This window comes from Verticillium dahliae, genomic scaffold (genome assembly GCF_000150675.1).
Source record: "Verticillium dahliae VdLs.17 supercont1.11 genomic scaffold, whole genome shotgun sequence".
Classification (NCBI taxonomy): Eukaryota; Fungi; Ascomycota; class Sordariomycetes; order Glomerellales; family Plectosphaerellaceae; genus Verticillium; species Verticillium dahliae.
Window position 1 is genome coordinate 129,270 of NW_009276930.1, and position 15,073 is coordinate 144,342.

Below are 15,073 nucleotides of genomic sequence, written 5' to 3' on the forward strand. Positions count from 1 at the left end.
AAATTAAAACTTGTTGGATGGTGGCGGGTCACGCATGGGCCCCCAGAGTCTGCTTCTCGGCGCCGGTCCTTGCCGGCCGACGGCGACGACGATTGCGCCGGACGACCCGAGCGGGTTCGAACCCGATGGCGGTGCACAATTCGCGCGAACTGCGCGCGGAAGGATGGGTCGGAGCGGATGTCCTCTGGCGTGCGTCTGGGCAAACTGCTGCAGCAGCGAGCGGAAGACGGCGAGCTGGGTCTCGAGGGCTGCGGCGTTGGTTGTGCGCAGCGTCGTGCCGTGGGAGGCGTACTGGGCCGAGGTGAGGCGGTGGCGGTCGAAGGCGCCGATGCCGATGCCTTTGCGGGACATGGCGCTGTTTGTAGAGCCCTCTCGTGAGGCTGCTCGAAGCAGGTGTCGAGGAATGGGAATGAGTTGGTTGTCTACCTACCTTAGGAAGCCCAATTTTGCAAGGTGCCTAGGCAGGGCGGTTGAGGGGTTCAAGAACACCATGTACGGTCCAGCGCGACTCGCTCCCATCGATAAGCCTGCTGTGGAAAGGCTTATCTTTCGGAGAGATGCTGTCATCCGAGTCGAGCACAGGCCAACCGCGAGAGGCCCCACCACCGACCTCGAACGCTGACCTAATCGAGCTGCCCCCGGCTCCGTCACGTGCCCTGCACCTCCACACTTCAGGCTTAGCGGGAAATTGGGGCACAACCCTCACCAAATTCGAAAACTTTCGACCAGCAAGCGACGAGCCTCAGACCCGTGAACGCCATATCGACCGCCCGCCTTCCCACTCGCTGCGACAACTAACCTCGCACTCGCCCACATCGCAGCAACCATGTCGTCCTCGCAGAGCGTCCAGTGCTTCGGCAAGAAGAAGACGGCCACGGCTGTCGCCCAGTGCAAGGTGCGACGAGACTTTCCCCCTTGGGCAATCCCCCACGCTCGAGCAAGAGGAAAGGAGCAAAGAAGAAAAATACGAAGGAAAAGGGCGACGTTGGTGATGGAATGGGAGGCGCCAGACGAACGAAAACACATGACAATCCGGCAGGAAGTGCTGACATTTTTCTCTCTCTCACTAGGCCGGTAAGGGTCTTGTTAAGGTCAACGGCAAGCCTCTGTCCCTTGTCCAGCCCGAGATCCTGCGCTTCAAGGTACGATTCTTCCCTCAGCACATGACGAACGTTGTCAATTCTGGATTCCCCCTACCGGCCGAAACCCCAAGCACAGAAACACAAACATCAACAATATAATAAAATCAACATGACATGAAAACGACTTCCACCGAACACATCTTGCTAACCCTCGCCCCAGGTCTACGAGCCCCTCCTCGTCCTCGGCCTCGACAAGTTCGCCGACGTCGACATCCGCGTCCGCGTCTCCGGCGGTGGTCACACTTCCCAGATCTACGCCATCCGTCAGGCTATCGCCAAGTCCCTCATCGCTTGGTACCAGAAGTTCGTCGACGAGCACTCCAAGAACATGCTCAAGCAGGCCCTCGTCGCCCACGACCGTACCCTCCTTGTCGCCGACAACCGCCGGTGCGAGCCCAAGAAGTTCGGTGGTAAGGGTGCCCGCTCTCGCTTCCAGAAGTCCTACCGTTAAGCGGTCTCGCCTTCCTCCGGGTGGCGATGGCGCGTCTTGGCGGCAAAGGACACGGAATCCTCCGCGGCGCATCAACTCTCACCTTCTCTGGCGCTGCTCGACCTTCTCGACACTGGTATTGGGAGGGCTCCTGCCGCGTCTGCGCGAAATCATGACGGTACTTTTTTTCGTGTCTCGAGGAGGATGAGGGCCCGCCGGCTGGGGAAGGTCCTGTGGAAGAAGAGCAGCATGCTGTAAGGGGATGGATGAGGAGTGAAAGGGGAATGGGGCTGGCTGGCATGGACTGGACAAACTTATTACCCGGCGTCAAAAGTGGAAATGGAATCACAAAACCCAGACCCACGGGGCGGGACGTCTTTTACGCGCGAAAAACAACCCTTGCGGCTTTCTTGTTACGGTCCTCCTTCTTGCGCGACGGGCCTTGTCTCGATGATGCATTCGCATGGCGTGCCTCTGGTCCCCTGTGCCGCGAGGCTGGTTTGTAAAAGGGTCAGGCAAACGAATGGAACACTGAAACGTCAATGTGAGGTCTGTGATGTGTCTGCCGCCGTTGCCTGCTGCCCTGGCCACATGGTCCTGCGATTGCTATGGATGCGCTCATGATGGCTGCCATCCTGACTGCACGAGGCTGAACAGCAAGATCTCCTCGATGAACAATGAATGGCAGAGAGCAAAACAACGCTCAATGCTGGCCCCGTCATGAAAACAAGCACAAATGAGAAACGGGCAAAAGTCTTCGGAAACTCCCACGCCAAAGTCAATATCTGCACTGCTTGACAAACAGTAGAACCAGTTAAAAAGTTCAGAGTTTGGCTTCTCCATGTCCTCGATATCATTGGTTCCCGGTGTCAAGTGCGTCCAAACCCAGAAACACTCCTATCACGATCATCTTTGGAGCAACTTTGCATATGACAAGCTGCGACGAGGGGTCATCAACTTCGGCAAGATCTACTCGATGCTTTCCCAGATCTCCGTCCAAAGCTCAAGATAGCAGACCATATGGCATACAACTCAATGAGCCACTACAACAGGTAATTTCACCTAGTCCGGTGAACGCAGTCGACGAGAGATCAGCTCCACGTATAGCAGCTTTTAAGAGCTTCGAGCAAGTCGCACCCTCGATGCCAGCCGTTGAAGAGCCCAGTGCCACACTGCAAACAACGCAGGCGGTATCGTATGCATGGCATAACCATGCCGGAAACAAAAGCTTGTCCAAAGCTCATGTGATGCGTATCACAAACTGTCAGAGCGTGATTTAGAGCAGAGTGAAGTGGGCCTTCCACACGTGGTCTGCAGGCAATAGATAATAGGGTTAGGGGGTCGGAACACATCTGACTTCTGGCCCTGCGCAGCTTGGAGGGCCCTCCGCACTCTATATATATATGCTTCTCGTAACCTTAGCCCCTGGCCACCCCCCTGCTTAGTAGCTCCATAGGGCCACCTGACACAATCACAATCACAACAGCGGTATTGGTTCATGGAGTCGAGGAAAACTTGGTCTGATTCAATAAGAATACGTCGCTAATCACATACATGGGCGAAATGTGATCAGAAAACCCCGAAGTCGCAGTGAGTGCAGTAAGTCCTTGCCTTCAAGCCAACCCTCAACAGCATCAGAAGGCCACCGAGCATTCTAGTTCACGATCGTACCTTCAACAGAGCCAGCTGGGTCCGCGTCTTTGTGAACCAAACACCAATAATGCCACTGAGAGAGCCAAGTATCAGTCTGCTGCTGTTCCGTCTTGGAAACATTTTCTTACCTCTTTGCCCCCAAGATGTCCTGAAGGTGAGTGGCAGGAACCTTGTCCCTCATCCTAAGCTTATGATCAGTATCACAGTATCCACATGTGCGCTTCTAGACAGGCCTACGTATACGCAGTCTTTGCAAGTATACCCGGCATTCTGGAGTTGTAGGTCGCTGCAAGCCGCTTTTGTGGCCACGTCGAGTTGTTCGCCAGTTGTGATCGGAGTTGAGGAGGGCCTGTCCAGTCGACCAGAGTAGTCGACCTTGATCTTCCTGGCACACACACCCCAATGATGCGAGTTGGCGAGGACGCTGCTTCAGGAGTTAGCCATGGCAGGATTCATATCAAGAAACGGCGGACCTCGTGGCGTAACAAGCAAGCATTGCTATAACTGAATATTTCATGTTGGAAGGGTTTAAAGATGTTGAGAAAGATGTAGCTCGATAGATGGGGAGAAGATGAATGGATGCGACATGAACATCATTCAGGTCGCAGCCAAATGGACCCCTTTTATAGCTTTCAGAACGGCCAAGTCTCTCGATAATCATGAATTCGAAGGATCTCGTAGTACGTTTCCAAGTGTCGAATTCGGCATCCGAGTTGGCGATGTGGTGGTTACCGCAGTCAAGCATTGCCTAAGTCGAGTCACACAGAGTTTGTGCCACATGAAGCCGAGTCCTCAATCATCACATTCCATACTAGCAAGGGGCCGCAAAGTTTATAGCGATCTGATATCTGACACGTGCTCGGAAGATACCGATGGAGTTGTTCATGAATCTTTATCAACCTGAATCACTACGACAAAGTTTATTGCCGTCTTAGGCTTTCGGTCAACACCGCTGCCATTCAAGGCCATCTAGCAAAGCTAAAGAAATAAAATTTTGTAGTACTTATTCTTGATCAAGTGACCTTCGAACCCTTCTTAAGCGCAAGTTGCGAAGTTACTAGGTCGGTTCTTAACGCTCATGATCTCACGTGCCTCGGCTATTACCGACCTCCCCTTTGGAAGTTCATTGGCGTGATTTTTACCCAGGTTCTATCAGAACTCGCTGCTGGACATGATTCAATCTTCCAGCTGATTTCACCTGCATCTTTGAAGTTTCCGGACACTGTTTCGACAGGCTGCTTTTGTGAACCAGGAATAGAAATTGGGCGAGAAGCTGTGAATCCCAGCCCATTGTCTGCTCAGTAAGGACAAACCGTTGGAATGAAGCTTGCTATAATGAGACTTGCAAAAGAGCAGTTCCTGTTCAGGAGGAGTCCCTTCTTCGGAGGTAGATCCTGGATATTTCCTCATTTTCTTGGCACGCAGCCGGCGTGTAGTGAACGAAGCAAGCGTATTTCGGATTCTGGACTCCGGTACTGATCTGAGCTACCGTATACATGTATACACGACCTACCTAAATCTCTTTAGCCCTCTAACCTTCACCGGCCTCGGACCCCCAGTTTACTGTCAAGTTCATTAAGTTTCAACCGCGGGACGAGTACCGACCAGGGGGGCCGACCACGGGGCTGATCAGGGGGCCAATTATTTGATGACTTCCCCAACAATTGCCCTAGTATCTTATATACATTTCATCAGCTGTCAGGCCAGCCTTAATAAGGTGGTATAACTTTGTGAAAGGAAAGGAACTTCACTGGTTATACCGTCTAAGCGTACCCCCACAGGTAGGGGTGGTCGCTACCTCGGAGGGTATCGAAACTTTTTCCCCCAATAATGTGACCCATCGTTCGCGCTAGCAATATCTTTGATCTATCCAAAGCTTATGTGGGCGTTTCTGTAAAGTTACCGTGGAGAGGTATATATCGCGGTGGGTGCAAGTACCTCGACTCGACAAGGGGTGCAGCCGTGGATTTGGGTTGACAGCTAGCTGCCAGGCCTCATGCAGAGACAGCCTGTCCCCGTGAAGTTGCCTGTGGGTCAGCTGGGGCAATCTGGTGGGTCTTAATCTGAGAGTTGTGCGAAATTTTAGCCTGTAACTATGTAATAGGCTTCGACGGGATGAGTTCATTCAAGGTCAAACCTCATATTGTACGTTGGATACAGTTCTTGTCGTTTATCTCCGTTTCGGTAAAACTTTCAAGGTATAGCTACGGGCTTGAACCGAGCCACGTCGTTGTCTGCTCGCCGAGTGCTCGTACACGGGTATCGGTTTATTCAGATATTTAGAGACTTTGACTTATCCCTCCGAAGTCTCTGCATCCTACTGTGACCAAACCTTGTGATCAGTCATAGCCGAGCCCTCGGCGATCGCATTACGTTCGTTTCCTTTCATCAAGCGGAAGAAGAGTTGGCGAGTGTAAAAGACCAGACCTGTAACGGTGTATGAGCCTGCAGCCTACACATACATCTATGGATGCAGCTCAACTGAAGATACGTCGCTGATTTAATACATACCCTTTTAGTTCAATTCCATAGCTTCGCCTGATCAAGCATATGACGGTGTGAGACCTGCAACTAAGCCTCAATGGGGTCAGCCCGTAGTAGTGGGTATCACGGCACTTTAGAAATTCATTGAACCGAGGCTTCAGGTGGCACGATTTCAGAACGCCCGGAGAGATACCAAAGCAATACGCGTATCTGGGACAAGCCTCGGGATTTCGACTTGTCAAAAGCCGTAAACACATTATTCCTGGCAATGATCATCAAAGAAGACTTCATTATCATCAATTTGAGTTCGCTCTGCCAGCAGTTGATGCGCTTCAACGGAGTCTCATAGGCCTTTACCTCCGAAACTGAACGGCGAATCCGTTTCTGTGTGTTATCATCGGCCAGTAACAGCAGATTTTTAACTTCGAGCCAGGATCGTGAGGTTCGAATTTGAGTCATGATGTTTTTGTGGTCGAGAAAGCGAGGCGGCCGGCGCGTGGCAGCTCCCGGGGCGAGTTCAAGTCCTGCGCCTGGACATGTTCTGTGGCCAAGTATAAGTAGCGATGTGACACCGCACCCTGAAGAACTCATCTAACATCAGTCTCATCATTCACATTCAAGTCGTATCTTCCAACAAACCTCGCCAATTATCTACTCCATCAACATGCGTGTCGCTTGCCTCCTGAGCCTCATGGTTGCCCTGGCTGCCGCGGCCCCAAGTGTGGAACCAGGTGTTTCGCTAGCATCTGCGAATAGGGCCATTCGAGACGTTATTGCTCGTTATGCCGGTAAGTTCTGGTTTTGTGTTCCTCGCTTCTGTGTGCGTAGCCGAAGCTGACAGTGGAACGAAGGCGGAGACTCCAAGGTTGTACGTTCGGTGGATAGCAATGAACATCTGGCAGTCAGCCCAGCCCCTGCCGGAGATCAATTATCGGCACAAGATTGCGTCCTTGACCATAGAATACGCATCACGTCGACAGAAGAGTTCATCGGCTGGGACATGCAGCTCAGCCAGGTGTTCAGGGGACCAATCGAAATCGAGATTGAGAATGGGAGGTCCGTCACTGATACCATCACGATCACTTCTGGCCTCATTTCAGAGATGAACTTCATTACATCATCTTTGAGCTCAGAATTCGGCGTTTCCTTCAGCAAAGCTTGGACAACCGACTCAAGGCAACATGGCACGGTCTCTATCCCCGCGGGCAGGCATGGCGCAATTGTTATCAACCCGGCAACGACACGCCGCTTCGGTATTGTGATGAAAGGCTGCCAGGGACGTGCGGTACAGGTTGCTAAATTCATGGCCGATTCTTTCAAGGAGCACGTCCTTAACGGAATCACGTTCATACAAGGCGAGATCTCGCTCTGTTCGAGGCCTGTCAATGAACCTATGCGCCGCTGCGAAGGTGAAGGCACTCTCAACTCGATCGGCCCTACCGAATTGCACGTTGAGGGTGGCCCGAAAGAAGCGTCTCCCTAGATATCTTACAGTCACCTCAGGAGGCGCTAGGCAATGCCACATTTCAGCCATTTCGTCAGCGTCCCCGACGCTGCAAGACGAAACATCTGGATGATCGGCACAAGCCAAGGACGTGGTCTTCAGGCTTTTCTGGAGCGAAAGAGTATCTGGGAATCGCCTTGTTGTCCACAACGATGTGGTGCCGGATAACCTGAGTGGATCATTTTATGATGCATGATGCCACGTTTACCTCTCGTCATTTTCTTTCTGCTATGCCCCTGTTTCGGAATGGTCTCGAAATCCCGAAGCTAAGTAGGCTATCCCATTAACCCCGTCGATTTATCTTCATCTATTAGTATCGTCCAAATAGTCAAAACAAGTCAGTCATTACCGCATATAACATCCCACCACCCGTAATGCCAGCATTGGTATACAGCACTGGCTGTGTGATTGAATCTACGTAGAAATCAAGAATTTATCACGATGATTTATTCCTTGTATTATAATTGTAAAGAACCCAAGGCTCGCACTCGTAGTTCTGACGAAGAAAGCATAATAAACTTGAAAATTGGAAGGAGGTCTATCATTAATATCGCAATATACGTTTTCCAACCCCCAACTAGTTACCTAAGCTCGTACCGACCGCCGATTCTTGCCTTCAGCAAGTCTATCTTGCACGTTCTTGTCCGGCATACCATAGCCTGCCCTGCGTCGCCGAATTCAGGAACCGACTACACTTTACCAAAGGCACCCCATTCTAGAAGAAGTCATTATACGGCACGGGCATGTACACAGCCGTAGCCTCTGGTGCTGTATAAACCTTGAAACCGGCTCTGTGTTAGAAGAGTTAGGCAACAGCACCCCGGCGACACATTACTCATCATTCTGACCAGCATCCTCACTTTCGTCGCCTCCGATTGTGAACCTCGCATGGCGCTTCTGCATTGCACCTAGAACGCGCAACCGTGGATTGCTCTGCGCTCTCCGCCTCCTTGCTTGCAGGTGGTGATCAAGTGAGGTCTCGTGAAGCTGTGGTTTGAGAAACTCCAGCTCGGCAAAATTGTCACCGAAGATGCTGACAACCGACTCGCCGCTGCTGTTCTTGAACACGAGCCAGTCCCTCTCGTCTGCTGCTACACTACGGACGAGGTTGCCGGCAATGGTCTGGAGAGTTGCCTGGTTTGACTGAACTGTTTCCTCGCCTGACGCGAGAATCATTTTGAGAAGAAGCGCCAGTGGGCTGTTCCCCTGCTTGTCGCTCCGAGTCGCCCAAGGCTTCCATGCGTCAAAGAACCCGGAAAGAATAGACGCCATGTCGATATCAGCTAGGTTCAGCGCTGTTCCAAAAGCGGAGGCAACCAGATCATTTCCCCGGTCGTGGCCATGCGATGCCAGCAGGGCTTCTCGAATGACTCCCGCAGTGACTTGATCACCAAGGGCGGCACTTAATTCGAGGGGGTTGAGGGGTATGCGCTTTCCCTTGTAACGGTACTCTTCGGTGAGCGTGAATGAAGCCCCAAGCGTCCATTTATTCACCTCTCGTAGACGGAAAAGCATGCGGACCATTGAGGCATCCTTTGCCGTCACGGCCTCAAAGAGTGCCGCCTGCATGCTGGCGCCATGAAGCAGGAGTTCTTCCATTGCGGCAGTCCGCCCATGGCGGAGCGCTAGGAACAGAGGGGTATGGCCTGAGACCGCGCATGGAACAGGCTTCTCGTCGCCACCGCGACAGAAGTCAGGATACTCCACCTGACATCGAGCATCAACCTCAGAACCATGCGCCAAGAGCAGCTTGATGAAGCCTAAAGTATCCCCCTCTGACTGAGCCGCATGATGCAAGGCTGTCATGCCGTGGATGTCTGTAGCGTTTGGGTTTGCTCGAGGTGTCTCGTCCTGCAGAAAGTAGCGCGCAAGGTCATGGAGGTCCTCCTTGGTTGCGGAGATGAGTTTCTGATCGATGGATTGCTGCCTATGATCATCACTGGAAGCTTTGAGTGTGCCTATTGGTGCTTCCCCTGTGACCCCGAGGAGTTGTGAATTTGTGATAGTAGGCCACGTACATGTGTACATGGACATCGAAGTCTGGTCGAGGGGCATCAGAACTGATGCGGTAAGAACGCCTTGGAAATGCTTCCCGACGAAAGCACGGAGCTCATGACCAATATTTTCCAACCGAATGCTCTCGTAGTCGGTTCTAGCTCTGCCACAGAGGAGACAAGCTTGAGTTAGCCGATTTTCTGCAAGGCTGTTCGTCGACGAGCTGACACCAGATGTATTGACGTACCGAACATAGGGGGCAAGATCCTGATGTATCTGACGTTCCACGCCATCAAATCCCTGCACTAAAATCTGCAAGAGATCGATACTGGCAGTTTCAGATAGTTTACTCAAGTATCTGGTGCATGCATCCAAAGGGCCAGAGACCTGCAATGCAAGAGGCTGTCGATAGAAACTCGAATCCAAAGCATTGGTTCGGGCCCGCGTTGACTCAAGTACAACTCCCACGTAGGTTGTAACATTGCCAAGATCATGCCTGAGAGAAGATCCCCTGGAGTGGGTATAAACCATGTATTGATGTGAAATGTGCCGTCCGAGGACCACAGCCTCGCACAAGACTCGAATCGTGTTCCAAGCTGAGATACACTCTTGAGTTGAGAGAAATTCTGCATCGATGGGGAAGTAGAAGGAATCATCAAGAACAGGATCCCAGGAGGCTTCCTGCATAAAGGCAGCGCCGACACTGGCTGGCTCGGGTTGTTGCTGGTCTTCATCGCTATCACTTGCCCCCTCCTCCCCTAGGTCATCGACCGCTCGGGGCAGGATAGCAAGTGACACCTCCTGAAGGTGCTTTGAGACATGGTCGTAGAATATACGAGATTCTTGCTGGAATGTTGCTTCGCAAAATGCGCAACTATCTATCTTCTGCAACGGTGGACGATGTGTCGCCTCGTGGCTTGCCCATCGGTCTGTTTGATTGTACAATGTCGTGTCACGACAACTCATGTCTGTGCATATATAGGGTGTCAAGTCTGTAAACACGTGTGATCTGCGCCGATTGAGTCAGTTCATCCTGTGTTATTTCGGAGTTCAAGGGGGAGAGGTTTTGGGCGACGTACTTCCATTCTCTTTTCGTATTCACCTCTGCTACAAGTTTAAAGCAAATGGGGCAGACAAATCCATGACCATAGTTCTCTGGCATTGGAGGTATTTGAGGGCGGTCGAATACCGCTGCCGATGACATGCTTCTCCCAGAAGCAAGGGTGGCCAGCGATGCGTCGTATTGAGCACCGCGATCAGGATATCGTAACCCAGATATCGGTACTGGCTTTCGGTTAGTTGAGAATATAGATGAGTAAGGCGCAGTCGAGTTTGTCGGAATGGTGGTCTCGGGCCGGCTGGAGAATAAGGTCTCCGTCACATCATCTTGTATTTGCGTCTGTGGCTTCATGCTAGTGGCCTTCATCTCACGCAACATCCCAGCGCGGATCGTGTTGGCCTCAGCAAGTCGTTCGACCAGAAGTTTTGGTAGAAGTCCAAACCGGTCACGAATTTTGCGACAATAGACCATGGCCTCTTCGGAAGAAACAACAAATTGTTCTTCAATCTCCACAGACGTCTGCGCAATTTCGTCATGCTTCAGTACAGTCTCCAACGCTGGTGTTTCCAGAGTATGAGATAGATCCATCAGACAGTTGATGTAAACAGCAATGTCCTCGACGAGCTCTGTAAGGCTAATTGCTAAACTGTCTGACGAGGAGTTGGGATTGGGATTGGGTGTTTCTTCAGACATCGTGTACTGCATCATGGTCTCGGCTTTTTCCAGTAATTCTGGAAGTTGGCTGGCCGCGCTGGGCTCTACAGTATCAGACAGCTCATGAGAAAGTGCTTGTGAGACGGTTGTTCCGAGCCGCCAAAGTAAAGTGACCAAATGGGTTCGAAGCTCTTGTGAAGGTGCCAGGACCTCATCAAGAAACCCGTCATGAGCTGATAGCCCATCTCCCCAAAGAAAGAAACGTTCATATTCGTTGCGACATTTCCTTTCCGCGTCATGTTTGGTTTTTGAAAGGCTCTTGACAAGAGATGCCATGGAGGATCGGATGGCTATGAATAGTTGGGCTATGAAGCCAGATCCGTGCTCGGGAGCCTTAGGGGTAGACGCCCAGGTTTCGACATCATGCCGGCTCAGAAACGAAGGTCGACCCATGAAAACGCGGTCGAGAAGAAAAAATAGATATCGGATTCTAGGCGCCTCAGCAGCACTACCTCGTAAACATCCGTAAAAATGGTTGTTTGTAGGATGCCAAATGTGGAGGTGCGGGGGCAGCCGGCAGGAACATCAGGTGAGCGCCTCTATTCATGAAGTAAAGGTCAGCCAGTGGCTCATGAAGTGTCGAATGAGAGGCGCAGGCGAAACTGCGACCTATTCGTCCCTAAACGAGCATGTTCAGCTGATCTGTCGTCGTGCATGGGCAAGGCTGTGAGCCCCTCTTTTCACGCATTCTGAACCACCCTTTCACACCTGCTGCGTTGGCAAGCAATGTTCGCTCAAATCACTGACGATCGTAGACACGAATGAAGGGAGAAGTCGGCCTTGATTCATAATGAGTGGCGTGGAAGTCATTGTGGGCGCCGTTCTCGGTTCAGTGCCTATTGCCCTCGAGGCGTACGACAGGTCAGGACGATTGTTCGAGACAATTTCGACATTCCGGCATTATGCGAAAGAAGTCGACCTCCTGGACGCAAAAATCGGTACTCAGCGCGTCATATTCCGCAACAATGCCATCAACCTGCTCACGGCGGTGACGCAAGATCGCGACTCGGTGCAGGAGGTCCTAAAGCGACCGTCCCCAGAGCTGCCGGCTGCACATGCACGCCTCAGCATGTCACCAATGTATAGGCATCGCATTGATACTCTGGCTGAGCTATTCGTATCATGCCGACAGCTATCGGACCAAGTAAACTGTGTGTTGCAAGAGTTGTGCGTGCAATTCGAAGCCATCCGGTGCGAAGTGGGCACCGTCAGTCAGGTGAGGTTCGCATGCGCAGTCTCGTAGACATTAGCTTATGGGCAAGCAGAAGCTGAGTACGTCGGAATGGTTCAAACATGTCAGATCTCGAGTCAAGCTCGGTCTCAGCAAGCCGCAGACCGAAAAAGCCATCAAAAAGTTGAGAGCGCTGAACGGAGATTTCGAATCCATTGCCACTCATATCATTGATGGGCTTCGGCAGCTATCCCTGGATTCTCGAGGGGGGAAGCACAATGCATCGTACCGATCGTTCAGCGACATGGACACCCTACGGAAGTATCGCCGGACTCGATATGCTTCCAAAGCCATCCACTCGACACTGCACGAGCGCTGGATGTGCTCATCGCACCCTTCTCATTCATTTGCGCTGAACATTGTCGGTCATGATACGAATACTGGCAAAGGGAAGGCCAAAGTTGATGCTTGTAGCTATGTGACGTGCGAACTTGCCACAGTTCCTGGTCAATTCTTTTCACCCACGGAAGCGGAATTGCGACTGGAGATCGAGCAAGTTTGCGAGTCGGACGACGAGAATCAGAATTTGCGGCAGCAAGGTGATGCCCAGCGAGTCGCAGAGTTTCAGCAGCTGGCAATTTCTCTTGAGACCAATGTTGGTGGAGTCCGACCAGTCAAGCTGGCGAAGTCGAAAGCAGGGCTCGGGAGGCTGTTTCGAGGTATCTCAACTTCGGACAAGCGGCTGCCGGGACCTGCCGAGGCCGCGGTGGCCCATCCGTCTGACCTTCCACAGTCTGTGACCGCCAGCGCAGTGGCTGAACCAATGAACACGGCTGCCGTGCCTTCACCGACTCCCAACCCATCAGCAGTCGTGGACTTTTGCAGGGAGTTGCGCATCCTCACGTCGGACTGCATACAGCGTTCGCTGGTGGCGACATGGGAGCTACCTCGCGCCCAATGGTTCCATATTCCCGAGGCGGCCTTACAGACGCAGAATGCATCCCAGTCCATCTCGGATCTCATCCAGTGGATTGCTGAGAAACCTGTCGTGCGATCCCTCTCTCGTCCGGCCTCGGTTGAAATGGCCAGTCGGATTGCTGAAGGTATCATGCAGTTCTACTCGACGCCCTGGCTCGTCGACTCGGATCTGGGACAGAATGTGCGTTACATTAACTCAGCACCAGTGCCTTCGGATGCGATCGAGTTGAGAGGCCCGTACTTCGCAGCAGAACTTAGAGGTACAAGATGCGCAGAACATGGGAGGGCTGGCCCGGCAATTCTTCAAGACGCTGAGGGCGAGCCGGGTGGCATACGGCACGTCGCCGAAGCAGCCCGGAATAAGCTTTTGTTCAGTTTCGGCATCCTGCTGCTGGAGATTGCTTACGGCCGACCATGGAGCACCTTGAGAGAAAGCGTGACTGGGTGGGATATGCCGCCTGACAGGGCAATCGCCGACTACCGAGCCGCAGAGAAATTGGCCCATCTCTTGGTCAACCAGATGGGCTCGAATTTCCCCAGAATTGTCAAGAAGTGTCTCGGTTGCGACTTTGGGCTCGGCGAAACGGACCTTGATAACGAGTACCTGCAACGGCACTTTGTGAAGGATATTGTCGCGGGATTAGAGCGACTGGAATCTCGCATGCGGGAGATGGACTTGGCTCTCGAAGACTAATCTGTGACGATGAGGCCCAGTCCTACCACATGCTATCCGACGGCCTCGAAGTTGTCAAGACCGCCGAGGTGATCAACCGCAGCGGGGTATCCGGACGTCGAGTCTGACGGCTACGCCGAAAGCCGCAAACATTGGCCGTGTTGTCGAGGTCGTCACGGCCAACGCAGGGTCTAGACCGCAATGTCGCCATCAAAACAACGCCACATGGCGCGAGACCTCGCCGGAGCCTGGACGTCGAAATAACCTCTAACCCAGACCCCTACTCTTTTTTTGTTGACAGACGGTTGGTGGAACTCCATTCGTCAAGCCCTCGCGTGTCCCGAGGCCAAACGCCTCTGCGTACTGTGCATGGAGAAGACGTGAAGCCGGGAGGCAGTGTCTAAACTCTGCTACTACCACTCCCGGGTCCCAGTACATTGGGTGGAGGGGTTGTTGGCTTGCGTAAAGTTTTCTGACAGGAGGGGGGGAGCGGAGGGAGGCGGAAGACCGGACGCTTATTGGAAAGCCGTGAGCTCCGTCGAGGCAGCCCGCCCGAGAGCGGTCTGAAGTCTGTGTATCTAGGGCTTTCGACGTCGGGCTATGGTCTAGGCCTAAGCTGGGCCAAGTGCAAGTGAGGGGGGAAACTGTAAAGGGAATGAGGACAACAGAGGCCGCTCATCTAGCTTTGGGCCAAACGGCTCCCTGCCATTGTCATTGATAGCAGAAGGCGCTTAAAGGGTAACTGAATAACTTGAGACAATCAGCCGGACCATTGATCTCTCAGCGGCAGATACCGGAAGTGACAGGCGTTGCCCAAGGTTGTGGAGGAAGGATTCTGGAAGCCGTCGTCAAATCAGACGCCACAAGATTCACGTAGCCTCCTTCCTCCACCAGCCCCCTTCCCTCAGCCACCCAGTCCACCACCAGCCACCGCTATTGACCCGGCCCCCGCTTGCGCTTGCACATGTTCGTCCGTGACAACCAGACGCCCGCCCGCCATCCTTCCTATACACGCCTCCCCTCCCTCCCAGCACCATCTCGTTACACAACCTCCCGCTAACTCACAACCCCAGCATCCCGTCGCATTAGCAGCATTCCAGCAAAGCAGCGCAAGAGCAGAAACGTGAACAAGCAATGAATGCAACGAGCATGAAAGACATGCCGACCGTACATGAACGACAGAACACGCAGCACGCACACACACCCTACAGGAATCCGCGTGGCCCCCCCCCCCCCCCTCTTTGAAAAAGCGGGGAGACCGGCGACTTC

General features: G+C 52.8%; 7 protein-coding genes across 7 annotated transcripts in view; 4 read left to right on the top strand and 3 right to left on the bottom strand.

Annotated features, from left to right (window-relative positions):
* Positions 1 to 351, bottom strand: part of VDAG_05678 (vacuolar-sorting protein SNF8) — a gene marked incomplete at both ends in the record, with an annotated part of 981 nt that extends 630 nt beyond the window's left edge. The window contains one exon of the mRNA XM_009655075.1: positions 11 to 351. Within this exon, the coding sequence (XP_009653370.1) occupies positions 11 to 351 (341 nt within the window). The remainder of the gene's footprint in view (positions 1 to 10) is intronic.
* A 421-nt stretch (positions 352 to 772) lies between these two features.
* VDAG_05679 (40S ribosomal protein S16) lies at positions 773 to 1,768 on the top strand. Its single transcript, XM_009655076.1, has 3 exons — positions 773 to 895; positions 1,071 to 1,142; positions 1,303 to 1,768. The coding sequence occupies exons 1-3, from the start codon at positions 827 to 829 to the stop codon at positions 1,591 to 1,593; spliced, it is 432 nt and encodes a 143-aa protein (XP_009653371.1). The 5' UTR covers positions 773 to 826; the 3' UTR covers positions 1,594 to 1,768.
* Positions 1,769 to 2,330: 562 nt separating this feature from the next.
* Positions 2,331 to 2,990, top strand: VDAG_05680 (uncharacterized protein). The gene has a single exon (XM_009655077.1). The coding sequence runs from the start codon at positions 2,414 to 2,416 to the stop codon at positions 2,582 to 2,584; it is 171 nt and encodes a 56-aa protein (XP_009653372.1). The 5' UTR covers positions 2,331 to 2,413; the 3' UTR covers positions 2,585 to 2,990.
* Positions 2,991 to 3,231: 241 nt separating this feature from the next.
* Positions 3,232 to 3,721, bottom strand: VDAG_05681 (uncharacterized protein; the record flags this gene model as incomplete). Its single annotated transcript, XM_009655078.1, has 4 exons — positions 3,232 to 3,298; positions 3,354 to 3,407; positions 3,488 to 3,649; positions 3,699 to 3,721. The coding sequence occupies 4 exons, from the start codon at positions 3,719 to 3,721 to the stop codon at positions 3,232 to 3,234; spliced, it is 306 nt and encodes a 101-aa protein (XP_009653373.1).
* Positions 3,722 to 6,373: 2,652 nt separating this feature from the next.
* Positions 6,374 to 7,192, top strand: VDAG_05682 (uncharacterized protein; the record flags this gene model as incomplete). Its single annotated transcript, XM_009655079.1, has 2 exons — positions 6,374 to 6,497; positions 6,561 to 7,192. The coding sequence occupies 2 exons, from the start codon at positions 6,374 to 6,376 to the stop codon at positions 7,190 to 7,192; spliced, it is 756 nt and encodes a 251-aa protein (XP_009653374.1).
* An 852-nt stretch (positions 7,193 to 8,044) lies between these two features.
* Positions 8,045 to 11,470, bottom strand: VDAG_05683 (uncharacterized protein; the record flags this gene model as incomplete). Its single annotated transcript, XM_009655080.1, has 3 exons — positions 10,288 to 11,470; positions 9,456 to 10,217; positions 8,045 to 9,371 (listed from the first exon to the last, which is right to left on the bottom strand). Exons 1-3 carry the CDS (start codon positions 11,373 to 11,375, stop codon positions 8,045 to 8,047), a joined length of 3,177 nt encoding a protein of 1,058 aa, XP_009653375.1. The 5' UTR covers positions 11,376 to 11,470.
* A 15-nt stretch (positions 11,471 to 11,485) lies between these two features.
* Positions 11,486 to 13,825, top strand: VDAG_05684 (uncharacterized protein; the record flags this gene model as incomplete). The annotated part of the gene is made up of 3 exons (XM_009655081.1): positions 11,486 to 11,491; positions 11,738 to 12,198; positions 12,248 to 13,825. Exons 2-3 carry the CDS (start codon positions 11,773 to 11,775, stop codon positions 13,823 to 13,825), a joined length of 2,004 nt encoding a protein of 667 aa, XP_009653376.1. The 5' UTR covers positions 11,486 to 11,491; positions 11,738 to 11,772.
* Positions 13,826 to 15,073: the final 1,248 nt, after the last annotated feature.

Coding starts and splice junctions, on each gene's coding strand:
- VDAG_05679 (XM_009655076.1), top strand. CDS start 827: ATGTCGTCCTCGCAGAGCGTCCAGTGCTTCGGCAAGAAGAAGACGGCC. Junction 896..1,070: donor CGGCTGTCGCCCAGTGCAAG/GTGCGACGAGAC, acceptor CTCTCTCACTAG/GCCGGTAAGGGTCTTGTTAA. Junction 1,143..1,302: donor CCGAGATCCTGCGCTTCAAG/GTACGATTCTTC, acceptor CCCTCGCCCCAG/GTCTACGAGCCCCTCCTCGT.
- VDAG_05680 (XM_009655077.1), top strand. CDS start 2,414: ATGTCCTCGATATCATTGGTTCCCGGTGTCAAGTGCGTCCAAACCCAG.